The 18488-nt window shown below is 44.4% G+C and overlaps 1 protein-coding gene across 1 annotated transcript in view; it reads left to right on the top strand.

Annotated features, from left to right (window-relative positions):
* Positions 1 to 3899: 3899 nt before the first annotated feature.
* The window catches only part of FGFBP2 (fibroblast growth factor binding protein 2), a 46951-nt gene continuing 32362 nt past the window's right edge, over positions 3900 to 18488 (top strand). The window contains exon 1 of the mRNA XM_068267672.1: positions 3900 to 4630. Coding sequence (XP_068123773.1) covers positions 4045 to 4623 — 579 coding nt within the window. The 5' untranslated portion in view covers positions 3900 to 4044 and the 3' untranslated portion in view covers positions 4624 to 4630. The remainder of the gene's footprint in view (positions 4631 to 18488) is intronic.

The raw sequence follows: 18488 nt of genomic DNA on the forward strand, positions 1-18488 counted from the left end.
CGATAAATCTCCACCAGCACAAAGAGTGTCGGCGGAATATGGGAATGAGATACACAATCAAGTCTACATCCTATTAATGTTTCTCCTGAGTTTCCTCCAAGGAGATATTTTCAAACCTTATCAATAAATATCTTTAAAGCTCCCTCCAAATTTCCTGCTGCCTTTTTTAAATGCAGTTGATATTGGGGGTCCTCCTACCGGTATGGCTGCTGGCTGATATCAGGATTTATGTATGACTGCTGGTCCGATACTGGGATCTATCTATCACTGCTGGCCGATATTGGGGGCCATCTTTAACTGCTGGATGAAATTGGGGGCCAAATAGACAGCAGTCACAGGTGGTCCCCAGTCTGGATATTGTGATTGGGAGCCACCTATTTTCTGGCTGATATTGAGGGCCATCTATGAGAGTTTCCTATAGCTGCTGGCAGATACTGGGGAGTTACCTATGACTGCTGGCTAATATTGGGGGCCACCTATTACTGATGGCTAATACTGGGGACCACCTATGACTGCTGGCTAATACTGGGGGGTCACCTAGGACTGTTGGCTAATACTGGGGGTCACCTACGACTGTTGGCTAATACTGGGAGTCACCTATGACTGCTGGCTAATACTGGGGTCACCTATGACTGTTGGCTAATACTGGGGTCACCTATGTCTGCTGGATAATACTGGGGACCACCTATGACTGCTGGCTAATACTCGGGGTCACCTATGACTGCTGACTAATACGGGGGATCACCTGTGACTGCTGGCTAATGCTGGGGGTCACCTATGACTGCTGGCTAATACTGTGGTCACCTATGACTGCTGGATAATACTAGGGATCACCTATGACTGCTGGATAATACTGGGGGTTACCTATGACTGCTGGCTAATACTGGGGTCACCTATGACTGCTGGATAATACTGGGGGACACCTATGACTGCTGGCTAATACTGGGGTCACCTATGCTTGCTGGCTAATGCTGGGGGTCACCTATGACTGCTGGCTAATGCTGGGGGTCACCTATGACTGCTGGAGAATACTGGGGGTTACCTATGACTGCTGGCTAATACTGGGGTCACCTATGACTGCTGGATAATACTGAGGGACACCTATGACTGCTGAATAATACTGGGGGTCACCTATGACTGCTGGCTAATATTGGGGGTCACCTATGACTGCTGGCTAATACTGGGAGTCACTTATGACTGCTGGTCAATACTGGGGGTCACCTATGACTGCTGGCTAATGCTGGGGGTCACATATGACTGCTGGCTAATACTGGGAGTCACCTATGACTGCTGGCTAATACTGGGGTCACCTATGACTGCTGGATAATACTAGGGATCACCTATGACTGCTAGATAATACTGGAGGACACCTATGACTGCTGGCTAATACTGGGGTCACCTATAACTGCTGGCTAATGCTGGGGTTCACCTATGACTGCTGGCTAATACTGGGGGCCACCTACGACTGCTGGATAATACTAGGGATCACCTATGACTGCTGGATAATACTGGGGGTTACATATGACTGCTGGCTAATACTGGGGTCACCTATGACTGCTGGATAATACTGGGGGACACCTATGACTGCTGGCTAATACTGGGGCCACCTATGACTGCTGGCTAATACTGGAGGTCAGCTATGACTGCTGGCTAATACTGGAAGTCACCTATGACTGCTGGCTTATACTGGGAGTCACCTATGACTGCTGGCTAATACTGGGAGTCACCTATGACTGCTAGCTAATACTGGGGTCACCTATGACTGCTGACTAATAGTCAGAAGTCTGTACATGTTTTTAATCTCTTTTTAATCTGTCATGGGGACTGAAAGCACAGACAACCAGTGCCCTCCATTATTATTCCTTCCTATATGTGAGGATGTCTCCTGGTACCTCTGAGATGTCTGTTTTGCTTTCAACTGTAATTTGAACAGTGTTTCTGATTTGGAAATGAAACAAAAAAATGTTTCCCACACATGTCCTTCCTTTAAAAACAAGCACAAATGCATCCCACACATGAGGCCCTGAACTGTGGTTTTATTTTTAACATAGGAAAAGTCATTCTAGGGTAATTGAAGACTGGAGTCCAATCTTCATCCTTTCCCCAATATCACATGATTCAAGATGGTGATTGACAGCTAATGAGAGCAGCCTACCGAGGCAGGAAGGGGCAGACACAATGTATGCCAAGGCCCAGGGGTGCAACTACACCTCCCAAGCCCCCAGCAAAGATCTCATGGCCAGGACCCCCATCTTCCAGCAATCCAGAACCCCCTTCCGCGAGGGTAAGGAGGCCCGCTTCTGTCAGTAAATGCAGAGCAGGTGCAGCAATACCTGCTACAGCTGGCGGGACAGGTTTTCTTCACTACCCTCTCCTGTGTAGCTCCGTACTATGCAGCCAATCACTATGCTGCACCTGTCATGTGACAGGCATTGTGAGCCGCATGGTCATTGCCTGCCAGGGGTGCAGCTACACAGCAAAAAAGGGAAGAGGACCTGTCCTGCCAATGGAATCAGGTAATGTATCACTCTGTTGCTGCTGCTCTTTATTTGCTGACAGCAACAGGCCCCCTTAGTCCCAAGATGGCGGGAGTCCCAGGGTCTACTGTTACACCCTATATCCCTCTCTCTTCCTTTGTCCTTAACCTGCCTGGCGTTCTATTAAGATCGCCAGGCAGGCTGCGGGAGGGGTTTTTTTTAATAAAAAAAAAACTATTTCATGCAGCCAACTGAAAGTTGGCTGCATGAAAGCCCACTAGAGGGCGCTCCGGAGGCGTTCTTCCGATCGCCTCCGGCGCCCAGAATAAACAAGGAAGGCCGCAATGAGCAGCCTTCCTTGTTTTGCTTACATCGTCGCCATAGCGACGAGCGGAGTGACGTCAGCCGACGTCCTGACGTCAGCCGCCTCCGATCCAGCCCTTAGCGCTGGCCGGAACTTTTTGTTCCGGCTACGCTGGGCTCAGGCGGCTGGGGGGACCCTCTTTCGCCGCTACTCGCGGCGATCAGGCAGCACACGCGGCTGGCAAAGTGCCGGCTGCGTGTGCTGCTTTTTATTTGAGCCAGATCGGCCCAGCAGGGCCCGAGCGGCAGGCTACGGCGGTACTGGACGAGCTGAGCTCGTCCAGACCGCCCAGCAGGTTAAAAGGACAACTGAAATGAGAAGAAAATGGAGGCTGCCATATTTATTTCCTTTTAAGCAACACCAGTTGCCTGCCAACCCTGCTGGTCTCTTTGGCCGATGTAATGTCTCATTCACATCAGAAACAAGCATGCAGCTAATCTTGCCGGATCTTACATTAATGTTTGAAACACCTGATCTGCTGCATGCTTGTTCAGGGTCTATGGCTAAATGTATTAGAGGCAGAGGATCAGCAGGATAGCCAGGCATATCTCTCTCCCGTCAATTGTCCTTTAAGGTGGTGGAAACGTATCAAAGATCCATGCAGACACCGTGGGAGGCATTTTAGGTGACTCTTTTATTTAACACAAAACGTTCAATGCTTAGCAAAACATTTGACAAATGCCACATAGCACAGATTACCACTGGAATCTATGTCATCCATGCTGTGTGAATGAGTCCATACTGAATGTATTTTAGGAGATCTCCCCATACTCATAATAAAACGCAGTATGTATAGATCCTTTGCATAATAACAGCTGGAGTCACGCTTAATATGAAGCTAGCTACAACAACTAAAAGTGAGCTGAAAAATCAGATGAACTAAACATTAAAAAAAGGAGAAAGCAGTACCTATAGCTTTTTAACGACACGTTCAGCTGTTGGACTATTCACAGAAATGAACAAGATTTGTCTTGTTACCCTCCTGTGAGATCACTCTGGGTCATTAAATATTGCTTTGAGCTATACATTACAGGCACATTCTTGCCGTGGACAAGCTTCACTCTTTATCTCCTTGAAAACATTAGACTTTTTTGACACAGCTATCAGTGTACATCTATCTCTCCAGCTAAGCACAGCTGCTCAAGCTTAGCACTGCTTCACCATCACCATACAAATAGGAGCAAGACAATTCCACCCAAGTTAATGACCATGACGTTTGGGACAATTCTCATCACCCTCGCGGTTTTCTGGGCAGGAACCTTGGCACAGAAACCTGGCTCTGAAGTAAAACTTCCTTTCCAGTCCAAAAACAGGGATGCTTGTGTTATGACCACCAGTGGCCAAACTGAGATGAGACTAAGAATTGAATGTAAAAATCAAGGGAAAAGCTACTTGTGTGAGTTTGCCAGTAAACCCTCCTTCTGCCGGGCATACAACCAAGGTCCTAGAGCATTCTGGGAACAGCTCAGCCAGGACCTTAAGAAGACTGCCAATCCGTGTGACCCTCAGGTTTTCAGGCACAGTAAGTGTCCGAGGGCACCTGCTGCTTCTCAGTTTAGGCAAGTCAGCCCAAGTGCCAACCAGCAGGCGGACACATCCAAACCTGAGAAGAAGCCTCAAACAACGAAGAAGCCCACCACTAAAAAACCTGCCGCCACCAAGAAGCCAGAACCTTCAAAACCCAAAGAAGAACCCAACCCCAAAGCCCAGAAGATTGCAAACGAGCATTGTAGCTGGTTCTTCCAGACGTTCTGCTCCTACGTTATAGAGATTTTCCTATAACTGACAGGTAAATTTAGAGTAACACATTTTATAATTTTATTTCATTGAACAAATGTACAAAAAAATGACAGTACTGGCTCTGATTCTGTAAACTTAGTTAACATGATTTTCCACCATTGCTTAATATGTTGGGGGTTGCAATTTAATGTTATTAAAATAACCCTTATATTTCAGTCTGCAGCCAGGTGTGAGCTTACAAAACTGACAGTAAGCCCAAGTTTCTTTACTTTTTTAGTCTGAAATCTGTACTCTGTTGCATTCATTTTTAGTGCAGACATTCCAGAGGCTAGGAGCATACATATTTGAATAACATGTTTTTGCCACACAGAGAAAAATGCAAGCAACATCGTATGCAATGTAAATCTATGGGCTGCACAAAAGTTGCATTACTGTTTGATTGGTAATATGATTTAATGTGTAAATCATGTGAATTTTAAATTTGTACAACAACTTCCTCTTCCCCTGCCTATTCTATGAGATTTGCATGCAATGCTTTCCTATGCCTTACAAAAGTGATCTGACAATACAACTGCAGGAAAAATGCACATGACATAAAACTCATGGTTTTCTGCACAGACAAGTGTGCTACAGCCAGATAGATTTCTCTTCCTGCATGAGCAATTAAGTTGCACAGAGTAGAAGTAATTTCTACTTGTATTCCACATTTATCTAAACTGAGAGGCTTGTAGCAGCTTTTATTACCATATTTATTTAGTTTTTATATAGCACCAACATCTTCCGCAGTGCTGTACACAGTATAGTGTCTTGTCACTAACTGTCCCTCAGCAGGGCTCACAATCTAATCCTACCAGAGTCCTATGTCTATGTATGTATAGTGTACTGTATGTATCGTAGACTAGGGCCAATTTAGAGGGAAGCCAATTAACTTATCTGTATGTCTTTGGGATGTGGGAGGAAACCCCACGCAGACATGAGAACATAACAGCTGCTAGGCGAGAGTGCTAACCACTACGCCACTTTGCTGCCCAGCAGCTACAAATGTTCCAGTCTGTTAGTACGGTGTAGAGGACCTGAGTGTGTTTTATACAAAATAAGCAATATCGAATAATAACATATGTCATTCATTAATCTTAACAATATGTAGAGCTGAACTGAAGGGATTGCTCATGAGTCTACAAAAGTGAAATTTAATCTGGGTACATTACAGAATGAGTTGTTTGATTCAAAAAGTGTAAAAAAAAAAAAAAAAAACGTTTAAAGGGCAGGACAAAAATACCATCACCACAATGCAGGGGGGAAACTTAATTAAGTTAGAAACGAATGAAATCTGTGCCCTGCTTGACCAACAATCCACAACAGTCTAGGTAATCTTATACAGGCATGCAATATCACTGCGCCATCTATAGGCCAAGTGTATAAGCACCACCACATAAACTAATATATGGTTTTAACCATTTCCCTACTAAGTGGTTTTCCCCTTCCGTCACAGAGCAAATTTCACCTTTCAGCGCTCCTCCCATTCATTTGCCAATAACTTTATAACTAATTATCAAATCAAAATGATTTATATCTTGTTTTTTGCCACCAATTAGGCTTTCTTTGCATGGTACATTTTGCTAAGAATTATTTTATTCTAAATGCATTTTAACAATATGAATAAAAATTGAAAAAAAAAACATTATTTCTCAATGTTCAACCATTATTCTACTGTGGATAAAACCCATACATTTTATTTGCCCATTTGTCCAGGTTATTGCAACTTTTAAAATATTACCCTAGTACAATGTATGGCAACAATATTTTATTTGGAAATAAATGTGTATTTTTGGGGGGGTACATCACTAATTAAAATCCCATAATTGTAAAAATAACAGTAATATACCACGACATACAAATTAAAAAAAATTCAGTCCCTAAGGTAACTATATATATATATATATATATATATATATATATATATATATATATATATATATATATACATATGCAATTTTTTATTTGGTCAACTATGGGAGAGTGAAAGGGGGTTAGGGGTTGATTTTAATAAAAAAAAGTGTCTTTTTATAAAAAAAAAAAAAAATATATATATATATATATATATATATATGTGTGTGTGTGTGTGTGTGTAATTTTACTATTTGGCCACAAGACGTCCTCATGCAATTTCTTCCTGCCGTGTACTAATAGTATGTGAACAGGAAGTAATGAGTGCAAGCGTAACTTAGTTCGTTACACTGACCGCAGGCATCTCATTAATGTTGAAGATCATTGACACCGGTACTTAGATTGACATTCACTGATCTCCATGCTAACGGGCAATAGACGTATATCTACGCCCCTGTGCGGGAACTAAAGTACTGCGGGGCGTAGATATACTGCCACAAATGGCATAAGTGGTTAAGGGTGTAATCTGCGGGAAGTCTGGTAGAAAATAGCTCATGGCAAGTGGACCTATACAAGAAGATGATCAAATCTGCCATTCCTGGTTTTGTTCTAAGTATTGTTGGTTGTCTTTCTTCAGTGATGAATATCTGTCTTACTCCTGGCCAAAATGTTTACTTATAAATGCTCAATTGCCTGTTGGGTTCCATAAAACAATTACAACTGAGCAAAAGCTAGCCAATAATGTAATAACGATTGATTGTGATGCTTTTGATCAAATACAATCATTGTACTGAATGGGAGAGTGGGAAAAAATAGACTTTCTGTTTTGTGGAGTTGTTTGAGAATGTGAGTTTGCAAAAAGGTTCTTCATTCATCTCACCTTGCAGCTTTTCTTTTCACCTATTAAGTTGCACAGGTTAGCCAAGGGTATAGGTCTGCTGTGGAGCACTCTGCTTAGCAGCAAGTCCAAGCTCCTCCCACTCAGGAAGTTACTTGCCCAGGCACCAATCAGAGCTGCATATTTATCAGGTGACCTTTATTCAATTCTGTACCAGCAGCAGGAAAAAAGTGCACTGCTATATATCACTTCCTGCCTTCTATACACAGTATGAAGTTTATACTTGTAAAGTAATACTGAGAATGTATAAATACTGTATGTGATTCATTGCTTCTTGATGAACAGGCTCCATAGGGTTTTTGCCTAATCTGATTATAAAAGGTCAGATCAAGCAACAATTATTTGAGGCATGTACAAAACTTAAAGGTAACCTTAAGTGAAAGGAATACGGAGGCTGCCACCTTCATTTCCTAATAAACAATTCCAGTTGCCTGACTTCCTTGGTGATTCTCTGCCAGCACCTGCGCACTACTGACGGACCTTGCCGACCTGGAAGTAACTCTAAGGTAACTGCATCGGGACTATTTGCCAATGAAGAGTTTGTGACATCCCTATTGAAGTCACTGGCCCAGACTGAGCATGTAAATCCGATACTTTGACTCTGGTCTGACTCCGCTGGCTGCATGCCTGTTGGAGATGTGGGGCTCGAAAACAACTAATGCCAAAAGCTCAACATGACAGCCAGGCAACTGGCATGGTATATAAGGGAATGAAGACGTCAGTCTCCATATTACTTTCACTTCAGGTTCCCATTAAATTCAGATGTGTTTAATAGTTACAGTAAACATAGATATAAATAAAAAAGGCATAAGACATGAAAACAAAAAAAATACATGATTGAACAATGAATTCCTTGTGTACACTACTCCCTTATACTGTATCACACGCCAGATGTACACATAGTTGGAATTCATAGTTATGTAACTAAAATGACAAATGTTTGGCTTTAAGCCACAATTTAATAATTTTCATTGTAAGTATAACGCAACTTAGTTTTCCAGTGAGGTAACTTTTTAAATCTCTTTTCCATTCAGTTATTAAAGGTGGATTTTCAGGAAATATAAAAAAAAATTTTGAAGGAAAAAATGCCTACTAGGAGAAACCATTAAACTTCCCTCTCCAGTAGGATTTCTGATTGTCCCCAGTCTTCCTCTTTACTCTGTAGGGATCTTCTTTCAAGTGTCTCCTCCCAACTCACTGAAGTCATGGTAACAGTGGGAGCATACTAGCCCTGTCAATCAAAGCAACTTGCCTTACCTACCCTTAGTACTTGTCCTTGGAAGGGCTATTCTCCATCTTGGAAGATATGCCTGGAAGCTGTTCAGCACTGTTATAGCATCAGGGGAGAAGATAGAAGAGGACTGGGAAAGAAGAGGACTGGGGATCAATGGAAGTTACCCTGTGGAGGTCAGCTCATGGTTTTTTCCCCACATATGTTTTTCATTTTGTATTTTCCGATTGGAGTTCTACTAGACATGAACCTGTGAGGGCTACTAATATGAAAATTAGCCACTGTCCTAAGCCAGATACCTTGATTAATTAGTTCTTTGTGCCTGCCCTGCTTCAGACAAAACCTGTCTAAAGACTAAAAAAGGAAACATCCCAGCATTTAGAAATGTGGCAGTACTAGTAACAACGTTTTGAAAAGCAGGAGTGTGGCAACAGCCATGGGGCCCAGGAGCAGGAGGGAGCCATGCAGTCTTTGACGTGCTGATTGTTCAGCCTGAGGGAAGACTGCTTTGCCTGAAATAGCAGGGTTGTAGCTGAGAAACGACCCCTTCTGTCTCCTATATCCATTTTTAAGATGTTTAAATGAAGAGCTATATTTTACTTGAAAGAGCTACATGGCAGTGCCGACCCAATATTTTTGCATCTTTCATGTTTTCAATGCAGCATTAAATGTTTGTGTTTCCCCAATCTGCGACCTCCAGGTACTTATATTTATATCAAGTGGTGGAGTCCAGGAAAGGAAGTGTGGGATGTGTGCAGTGTGGGGACTGGGGAAATGACTGGGTACTCACAGAAGCAAAGCCTGTAGGTTAGGACTGAGGAGCATCATACATCGATTTGACCAAGAACCTTCACTAATATCTACAGGGTTTCATTTCTCAGGTATTGCTAAATCTGACCTACCAAAATCTTGCTCTAGGCCCCATGATTTGTAGTTACACAGTTTAAAACGATATAATTTAGCAATACAGTACCTGCAACTGAACATTTCTGATAATCTGCTGACTACTCCTACACATTATCTCACAAGAACTATCAGCTTCAGATCATTCCACAACATTTCTAATACCTTTGGGGGCTGTTCTGTATCCCACTGTCTATATGCCTCCATCTTCTCTGCCCCTATACCATACCTTGAAGTACCTGCAGGGATTTCGCACATCCCAGGCCACTGCAATGGATGCCAGGAGATGTAGTTCATCAATGTGATTACATTTCCCAGTCTGCGGTTCTGCAGCAAAGGGACAGAGACGATGGAGGCCTGCATACAGAGAAAGGGCTACAAGCAGCCCCCCGAAGGGTAGAAAATGCTTGCTGCCCTGCCAAACGCTCACACCATTTACGAACCTGCCTTAAGGGGAGGTTCGTTTAGAAGTATAAAAAAAAAATTGTGAAAAGTTCCCTTTAACTTCATGGAAGAACACCCTAACAGTTTGCTGTGGGATTTGTTGGTATAATTCTTATTCCATTGACTACTGATGGCAGGTAGGGATGGCAATGCTAAGGATTGTCCTGGTCAGACAAGAAAGGCCTGAACCTCTTTTGTAAAATATAATGCTTTTCATTCAAGCCAACACATTCTCATTTCATCTCATCATCTCATAGAGCCAAAACATACTCCTACAATATCTTTCTGTTTTGTTGACATGGTATTCAGCAAATTGTAGATTTAAGCAATGTTCTTTTTTTACATAGTGGCTTTCTCACTACAACCCTGCCATGCATATCATTGTTCATTGTTCTTGATGGTGGCCTCATGAACACTAACACCTGCTAGTCTAATGCTGGGCATACAGGGTTCGTTTATGCGCACGAATCGAGACGCTGGCTCGATTCCATCACGACCCCGCTCGTCCCCGCGGGCGCCTGCATTGAATCCCGCTCGTCCCCGTGGGCGCTTCTTATCTTCGGCTCGTTTTCTCCCATTGTTCCGCCCGCAGGTATCGAGCGTGGAATCGATCCAGGCGCTGATCGGACACGTCAGATTTTATCAATCGAGCCATCAGCGGCTTGACTGATAAACAAAAACGAACCGTGTATAAGACAGGTCTTTAGCTTCTTAGACTTTGTCCTTGGGTTCATTAGCTTCTTATTCTTTAACCTTGAGTTCTTTAGCTTCTTAGACTTTAACCTTGGGTTCTTTAGCTTCTTAGACTTTAACCTTGGGTTCTTTAGCTTCTTAGACTTTAACCTTTGGTTCTTTAGCTTCTTAGACTTTAACCTTGGGTTCTTTAGCTTCTTAGACTTTAACCTTGGGTTCTTTAGCTTCTTAGACTTTAACCTTGGGTTCTTTAGCTTCTTAGACTTTAACCTTGGGTTCTTTAGCTTCTTAGACTTTAACCTTTGGTTCTTTAGCTTCTTAGACTTTAACCTTTGGTTCTTTAGCTTCTTAGACTTTAGCCTTGGGTTGTTTGAGAACTCACAGTTCTTAAAACTTAACTGTGCACTAGTATTGTCCCCAAAAGTTACTGGGCTCCTCTTGCAATCTGCCAAGAGGTTGGTTCACCCATTTTGGTTTATTTAAAAGTTTCTAAGGAAGTTTCCATAGCGTGGTGCGGCTCTCTCAAGAGTGCAGTATATGCATCTTCGCCCCGAACTGAGCAGAATTTCTGTGCTGTGATTGATTCAAAACTGGCTGCTTCCTGAAACAATAAAACAGATCATTTCTGACTACAAACTGTAAAGTGTGTTCAAGTGAATGGAGCCAACTAATTCAGATAAAACATCAGTGCTCTACTGGTACAGTGTATCTTGTTTTGCTGCATACAATGGGCCCTATTTAATTCATAAACTCTCCAGTAGTGCTGAAGGACAGCTCCACCACACAGATGCCTTGCTCCACAACCCTCAGCACACAGGAGCATCGCTCGAGTTTATACCTAGTATTGACTTGAGTTATGCTCTTAACGCTCCAACATTGCTCAAGTGAAACTGCCAATTGAATTTGTTGTGAAATTCCCAGCGTTTTGATAAGAAGCTCACACGTTTTGAGCTTCTTTTCACCTCAAATTGCATATGGCGCAATGTGTCATTCGAGAGGTGATTAACTATATCTGACCATCGACAACAATTGGCTTTCCATTGTGAGAGCCACCTCTCCTGCCAGGAAAGCAGTGAGACTTCAGGGAAACACCACTGGGACAGAAAGAGCAGTTGCTTCCTGCACCAAGGTGAACAGTCAGGCAGGGTACACACTTATTAAAAATCATGTGTGAATTGCGAATTTGCAAAAATATATTCACTGCACATACAATGAAAGTCAATGGGGGAATCGCACTCCTGTTTAAAAATTTGTACAATTGTGTTTGTCTTTTCGTATGTGCGAGCAAACTTTGCACATTGCATGCAAATTCTCATGGACTTTCATTAGCTACTCTGAAAAAAAAAAACGCAAGGGAAAAATTCCATCTAAAAAGTTCGGTTTTCCACACTGATAAGTGTGAACCCTGCCTCAGGCAAGTATATTTTTTAAAAGGAATAAAGCAATGGCACCCTCTTTCACTTCAAATTAGTTTTGTTTAGTGTTTACCTGGACTGTGGATGGTGTTTTTTTTTTTAATGAAAGCTATTTGAATCTTTTCCATGGAAACAGAATTATATACCTATCTTTATGTAGGTCATTCTAGTCATGAAATATTCTGTCATTCTGCCATTATGAGTCTCTCTCAGTTGATAGCTGTAATAGGCTCTCTGCATTGCTTCAGGTTTGTTTTAACCACTTCAGAACAACAGGCTTTACCCCCCCCCCACACCCAAGACCAGGCCATTTTTTGTAAAATAGGCCACTGCAGCTTTAGGCTGGTTTCACAGTGGGACGTTACAGGCGCACGTTAGAGCAGCCTGTAACGCACCCCACCGCACAACAATGAAAAATCAATGGGCTGTTCACAGTGCCCACGTTGCGTTACTTAGTAACGCTGCGCCATAAGACAACGTACTGCATGCAGTACTTTATAAGCGGCAGAGCTGCGTTAGACTGCTTGCACATGCTCAGTAACGTTAGGGAGGAGTGGAGAGCGGCCAGGCACATGGCTAATTAATATTCACTGCACTCAGTGACGTGCAGTGTTTACTTCCTGGAGCGGCCGCTCTGTGCGGCGATTGCCCGGGCGGGACCACGTGATGCCGCATGCGTCCAAGAGTACGCATCACGGCATCACGGACGCCAGAGTGAGCTGCACAACGTGGCTCACTCTGACGTCGACAGCAGAGAGCACCAGGCGTTGTGTTAGGGGCACGTTATGCGACCATAACGTCCCCTAAAGCGCAACGTCCTGGTGTGAAACTAGCCTTAAGGTCAAGCTGCAGGGCCACACAACACAGCGCACAAGTTATTCCCCCTCCCTTTTCTCCCCACCAACTGAGCTCTCTGTTGGTGAGGTCTGATGATCGCTCCCCCAGTGTTTATTTTTTTTCCATAAATATTTATTTGTTTTATTTTGTAATATTTTTACTTATTTATTTTATTTATTTCATCCCATCCCCGCCCTCCCCCCTCCCGCCAGCCAATAACTGTGATCGGCTGTCATAGGCTTCAGCCTATGACAGCGAATCACCGCTAAGCCTCTGGAGGGGACAGCCATGTCACACGGCTGTCCCCAGTACAGCGCTGCTATAGATTGCAGCGATGTACACGGTAGATCGCCGCTGGGAGACTGAAGGCGGAGTGGAGCTCTGCCTACCAAGCAGGAGATGCGTGCGATCTCTTGCAAAAAGAAGCCCCAGGACTTTACGGCGATCTGTGTTAGGCGGTCCTGGGGCTGCCGCCGCAGCCACGCCCTTCGGCGTGACGCAGTCGGCAAGCAGTTAAAGCCCAAGAACATTTAAGAAAAAACAAGGTTAGGCTTTTTGTAAATGTGCTTACATTTTTTTGATTGGGGGGAAGAAAAAACGTTTATTTGGGAAGACATTTAAAGTGGTTTGAAACTCAAAATTTAATCTTTGCTCTAAAATAATAAACTAAGTATAAAAGCACTCTTAGGGCCCTTTTCCACCAGCGCGTTTGCGCTGGCTGAATCGCAAAGTCGCAAACCGCTAGCGATTTTACAATCGCTACGGTTTGCTTTTTAACATAGGAATTGCGGTAGGTCATTTCCACTACCGCGATTCCTTTTTTACCCGAACGCGAACGCACGGCGGAGCGATATTTGCCGCGATTTTGCTATGCAGTGCATAGCATAGCAAAATCGCGGCCGCAAAACGTCGGGGAATTGCCGGTTTTGCGATTCAGCAATCGCTAGCGTTCAACGTGAACGCTAGCGACTGCAGGTGGAAAAGGGCCCTTAGGGCTTGTTCACCTAGGGTGTTTTGCATTTTAATCTCCGGCGATTTAAAAAATTGCCCTAAAAGCGCTTGTGCAATGATTCCCTATGAGAGTGTTCACATCTGAGTGGTTAGTTTCAAATCCGCTCAGCAAAGCGATGCCTGTACTATTTTTAGCGTGATTTTTGCTGCAATGGAAGGTATAGGAAAAAATGAAAATGCTCACAAAATCGCTTTGTGCGGCGATTGTGTTCTCACTATTAAGAATAAATAAATACATTGTATTTATTCTTTTCCAGGTCAAAGAGTTCACTTCCTGACTTGCTTCAGGAACTGAAAAAAGAAATTGCTCTGCAAAAACTCTTTAAAAAGCGCTTTACACAAAATCGTAGTGCGCAGGTATATGCCAGGAGGGGGAAAAAAAATCACTCTCAAAATCGCAAAACTCGGCTGTCAGCGACTTTGATTTTAGATGTGAACAAAACCTTAAGCTAAGATTGCTGTTGCCTGTAGAAGATTATCAGATTGGGTTTTGTTACTATTTGCAGAACAAATTAAGCAGAGAAGCCTCTCTGCCTCCCTGCTGGATACAACAATCTGATCATTTTGTACTGGCAACAGCCATCATATTAATTAGCATCTGAATAAATTGGAACTTTTAGTTATTAACCCTTCCAATAATGTTAGCAGTATTTATAATTGATAACAATTTTATCTGATTTTTTTTTTTACTTTAGATCTTCTGTAAATATTAAGAAAAAACACAAAATACTGCACATTCACGTTAGAATTTAGAAGGAGCACCTTTGGCAGCTATTATAGCTTTATGTCTGTGTGGATAAGTAGCAAACCTTCGCCACCGCAATAGACTTCAATGGGGATGCGAACTTTGAAAACTAGAAACACCTATGCTGGCCAGAAAAGTGATGGCAAAGATGTTTCAAGGGGTCTAACATCTGAGTTTTTGCATGGAGGAGTGGGATACACGCCAAAAGTCCCGGGGGAAAAATCTGGATTTGACGCAAAGCAGCGTTTTAAGGGCAGAAATCACATTGAATGCTAAATTGGGGGCCTAAAGTGCTTTAAAACATCTTGCATGGGTAAACATCAATCAGGGAGTGTAATCAGAGTACTGCTTCACATTGACAGACCAAACTCACTGTGTAATGCACCACAAACAGCTGTTTGTGTAGTGACGGCCGTGCTGGACTGGTGCGCACCATGGCGAGAGTGCAGGTGATGGCGGCTTTCAAGCTCATATGGTTGCTGGGCTGAGGTATCTCAATGACAGAACAACAGTGACTGTCCAGCTGATTGAATTCTGTCCACAGTGAAGCAACAAGCTTATTATCTTGGGTGTGCCCCCCCCCCCCCCCCCCCGAGACATTCATATAGCCATCAGTCATTGCTTTATTGTGATACGCAAGCCCCTTCACCGTGGCAAGGTAACGATCAGGAAGGGGAATTGACACATGTGCATGCCTTTTGTTTTGTTATTATAGCGGCCACTGCTAGCAGGAATCCACTTGGAGTCCTGGACCCTGTTGGGCAGTCAAGTGGCCTGCAGGCAGAGATGCTGTGTGGGGACCGACTTAGTCTTGGGGCAGGCAGTCGCATGGCGTGCAGGCAGAGATGCTGTGTGTGGGGACTGACTTAGTCTTCGGGCAGGCCTGAGCGTGCTTTGCAGACCAGGCATCCGTGGTTAGATGGACCCTTGACCCAACGCTGTGTGCCAGAGATGTCACCACTTGCCTTTCAACATCACGGTACAGTTTAGGTATCGCCTTTTTTGAGAAGTAATTGCGGCCTGGTATCTTCCACTGCGGTGTGTGGCTTTGCTTTTGTGTGCTGTTTTTCCTCAGGTGGCCATCCCATTGCAGTTTGTGCTTTGTAATCATGTGCCTTCGTAAGGTAGTTGTCCCTACGCTTGTCTTGGTCTTTCCATGGCTCAATTTTCAGTGGCAGAGAGTACAGATGGCATTGCTCTCATGTGAGGCAGACACACAAAAGAATTTCCACACCGCTGAGCCCTGTGATGATGGCACTTTGGTGATGGCTGCCGACGGAGTGTTAAGTGGGGTGCCATAATCAGAGCAGAAGGAGGAAGATATGTCACACTTCCGTGCGGAAGCTGAGGAAGATGAAGTGTTTTGTGTTAAATAGTCAACTACGTCCTGACAATATTGGGGGTTGATGGCACGTGCCTTCTTCTGAACACTGTACTTTGGTTGAGGGCCGCACAAAATCACGACAGCGCGACCTCGAACAGACCTGCGAGGTGGTCTGCCTCTGGCTCTGCCTCTTGTTTTGTCCATATTGGGGGGATGAAGTGAAAGGTATGCACTGACTTGACTAATACAATGTACGGTTACACAGGTGCAGTGAACAGGTTGCAGTGACTGCTGGTACAACAATGTGCGGTTACTCAGGTGCAGTGAACAGGTTGCAGTGACTGCTGGTACAACAATGTGCAGTTACACAGGTGCAGTTAACAGGTATGCGCGAACTGGTATATAAAACAGCGTGTGGTCACACAGGTGCAGTGAAAAGGTATGCAGTGACTGGTATTACAAATGTGCAGCTGTCACATGCACACAGGTACAGTGAACAGGTTCAGTGACACTGCGTGGGTCATGTAGGTAGGTAGGTGCACTGAACAACAGGTGGGTATGCAGTGATTGGTATTACAAATGTGCACCTGTCACGCACACACACAGGTACCATGAACAGGTGCAGTGACACTGCGTGCGGTCACGTAGGTAGGTGCACTGAACAACAGGTTTGTATGCAGTGATTGGTATTACAAATGTGCACCTGTCACACACACACAGGTACCGTGAACAGGTGCAGTGACACTGCATCCGGTCACGTATGTAGGTAGGTGCACTGAACAACAACAGGCGGGTATGCAGTGATTGGTATTACAAATGTGCACCTGTGTCACACACACACACAGGTACCGTGAACAGGTGCAGTGACACTGCGTGCGGTCATGTAGGTAGGTAGGTGTACTGAACAACAGGTGGGTATGCAGTGATTGGTATTACAAATGTGCACCTGTGTCACACACACACACACACAGGTACCGTGAACAGGTGTAGTGACACTGTGTGCGCTCACGTAGGAAGGTAGGTGCACTAAACAACAGGTGGGTATGCAGTGATTGGTATTACAAATGTGCACCTGTGTCACACACACACACACAGGTACCGTGAACAGGTGCAGTGACACTGCGTGCGGTCATGTAGGTAGGTAGGTGTACTGAACAACAGGTGGGTATGCAGTGATTGATATTACAAATGTGCACCTGTGTCACACACACACACACACACACACACACACACACAGGTACAGGTACAGTGACACTGTGTGCGCTCACGTAGGAAGGTAGGTGCACTAAACAGGTGGGTATGCAGTAATTGGTATTACAAATGTGCAGCTGCCTGTCACACACACAAGTCGTCACTTAATGTGCTGGGCCTGGCAGTGGCACAGTAGGAATTACCAAGGCTGTATATGCAACACAAGTGTCTGTGACACACACACAAAAAAAAAAATAGATCACAAGAACAACATTAGCTCTCAAAAGAGTTGTTGAGCATGAGGAGTTCTTTTTAGCAATTAGATCAGCAAGAAGGAACAACCTAAAAAGCCTAACACAAGAGCCTAACTAAGCTTTCCCTATGTCGGAAGCAAGGTTCTCTCCCTTCTCTAATTACTGCAGCCACACTGAGTGAAATGGCTGACACTGCCTGCGTTTTATAAGGGGGGGGGGGGGCTCCAGGAGGGAGTGTAGCCTGATTGGCTACCCTATGCTTGCTGACTGTGATGTAGAAAGTCAAAGTTGACCCTAATGATGTAGTATAGGGGTTGGGTCGAACTCGCATAAAGTTTGCATTCGAACGCGAACGCGAACCACCGAAGTTTGCGCGAATAAGTTCGCGTGCGAACCGTTCGAGCTATCTCTACTGTTAGTGAGAGCAGGGTCAGACTTGCTGCAGACAGGTAGGGGAAGTATTAGGCAAGCAGACAAAGATAGCAGGAAAGCTGGCACTGCTGCAAGTGTTCAATTTATTGTAGCAAAGATAAAGTGCAAACGTGCAGCATCTTGCAAAAAGTATAGCATGAAGAAACACATACCCTGGTGAGAAGAGGCGTGGAGGATGGTGGGTGCTGGGCACAGGATGCCTGACGGCCGTTTCGCGCTAAACAGCGCTTCTACGGAGGCTGCAACACTGTTGGGCAATGGCTGCTGGTTAAATACTATTCAGAGCCAGCGTCTAGCGTCACTTCCGGTGGCAGCGCCGCCCCTACTTCCGCGTCACGTGTTTGTACGCATTGACGCGTTGCGTCAACGTACGTCACATGCGTACGAAAATCCGCGTGGCGCCTACAACGTACGCATGCCAATTAGATACATGCGTACTGCATAATTATGCATGCGACGCACGCGTAAATAAGGTCGCATAGGGTGAGTGGGAACACTCCCCCCAGCGGCCAAACTTGAACAGGGCCCGACCCGGCCAGACTCACACCTTGGGTGGGGAGGGGAAAAAGTAGGAAAAATAGGGAGGGTGGAGTGGGGGGTAAGGGATACAAAAGATCAGGGGATCCTGAATGGAAAAGGTGT

The sequence above is a fragment of the Hyperolius riggenbachi genome, chromosome 1 (genome assembly GCF_040937935.1).
Source record: "Hyperolius riggenbachi isolate aHypRig1 chromosome 1, aHypRig1.pri, whole genome shotgun sequence".
Lineage (NCBI taxonomy): Eukaryota > Metazoa > Chordata > Amphibia > Anura > Hyperoliidae > Hyperolius > Hyperolius riggenbachi.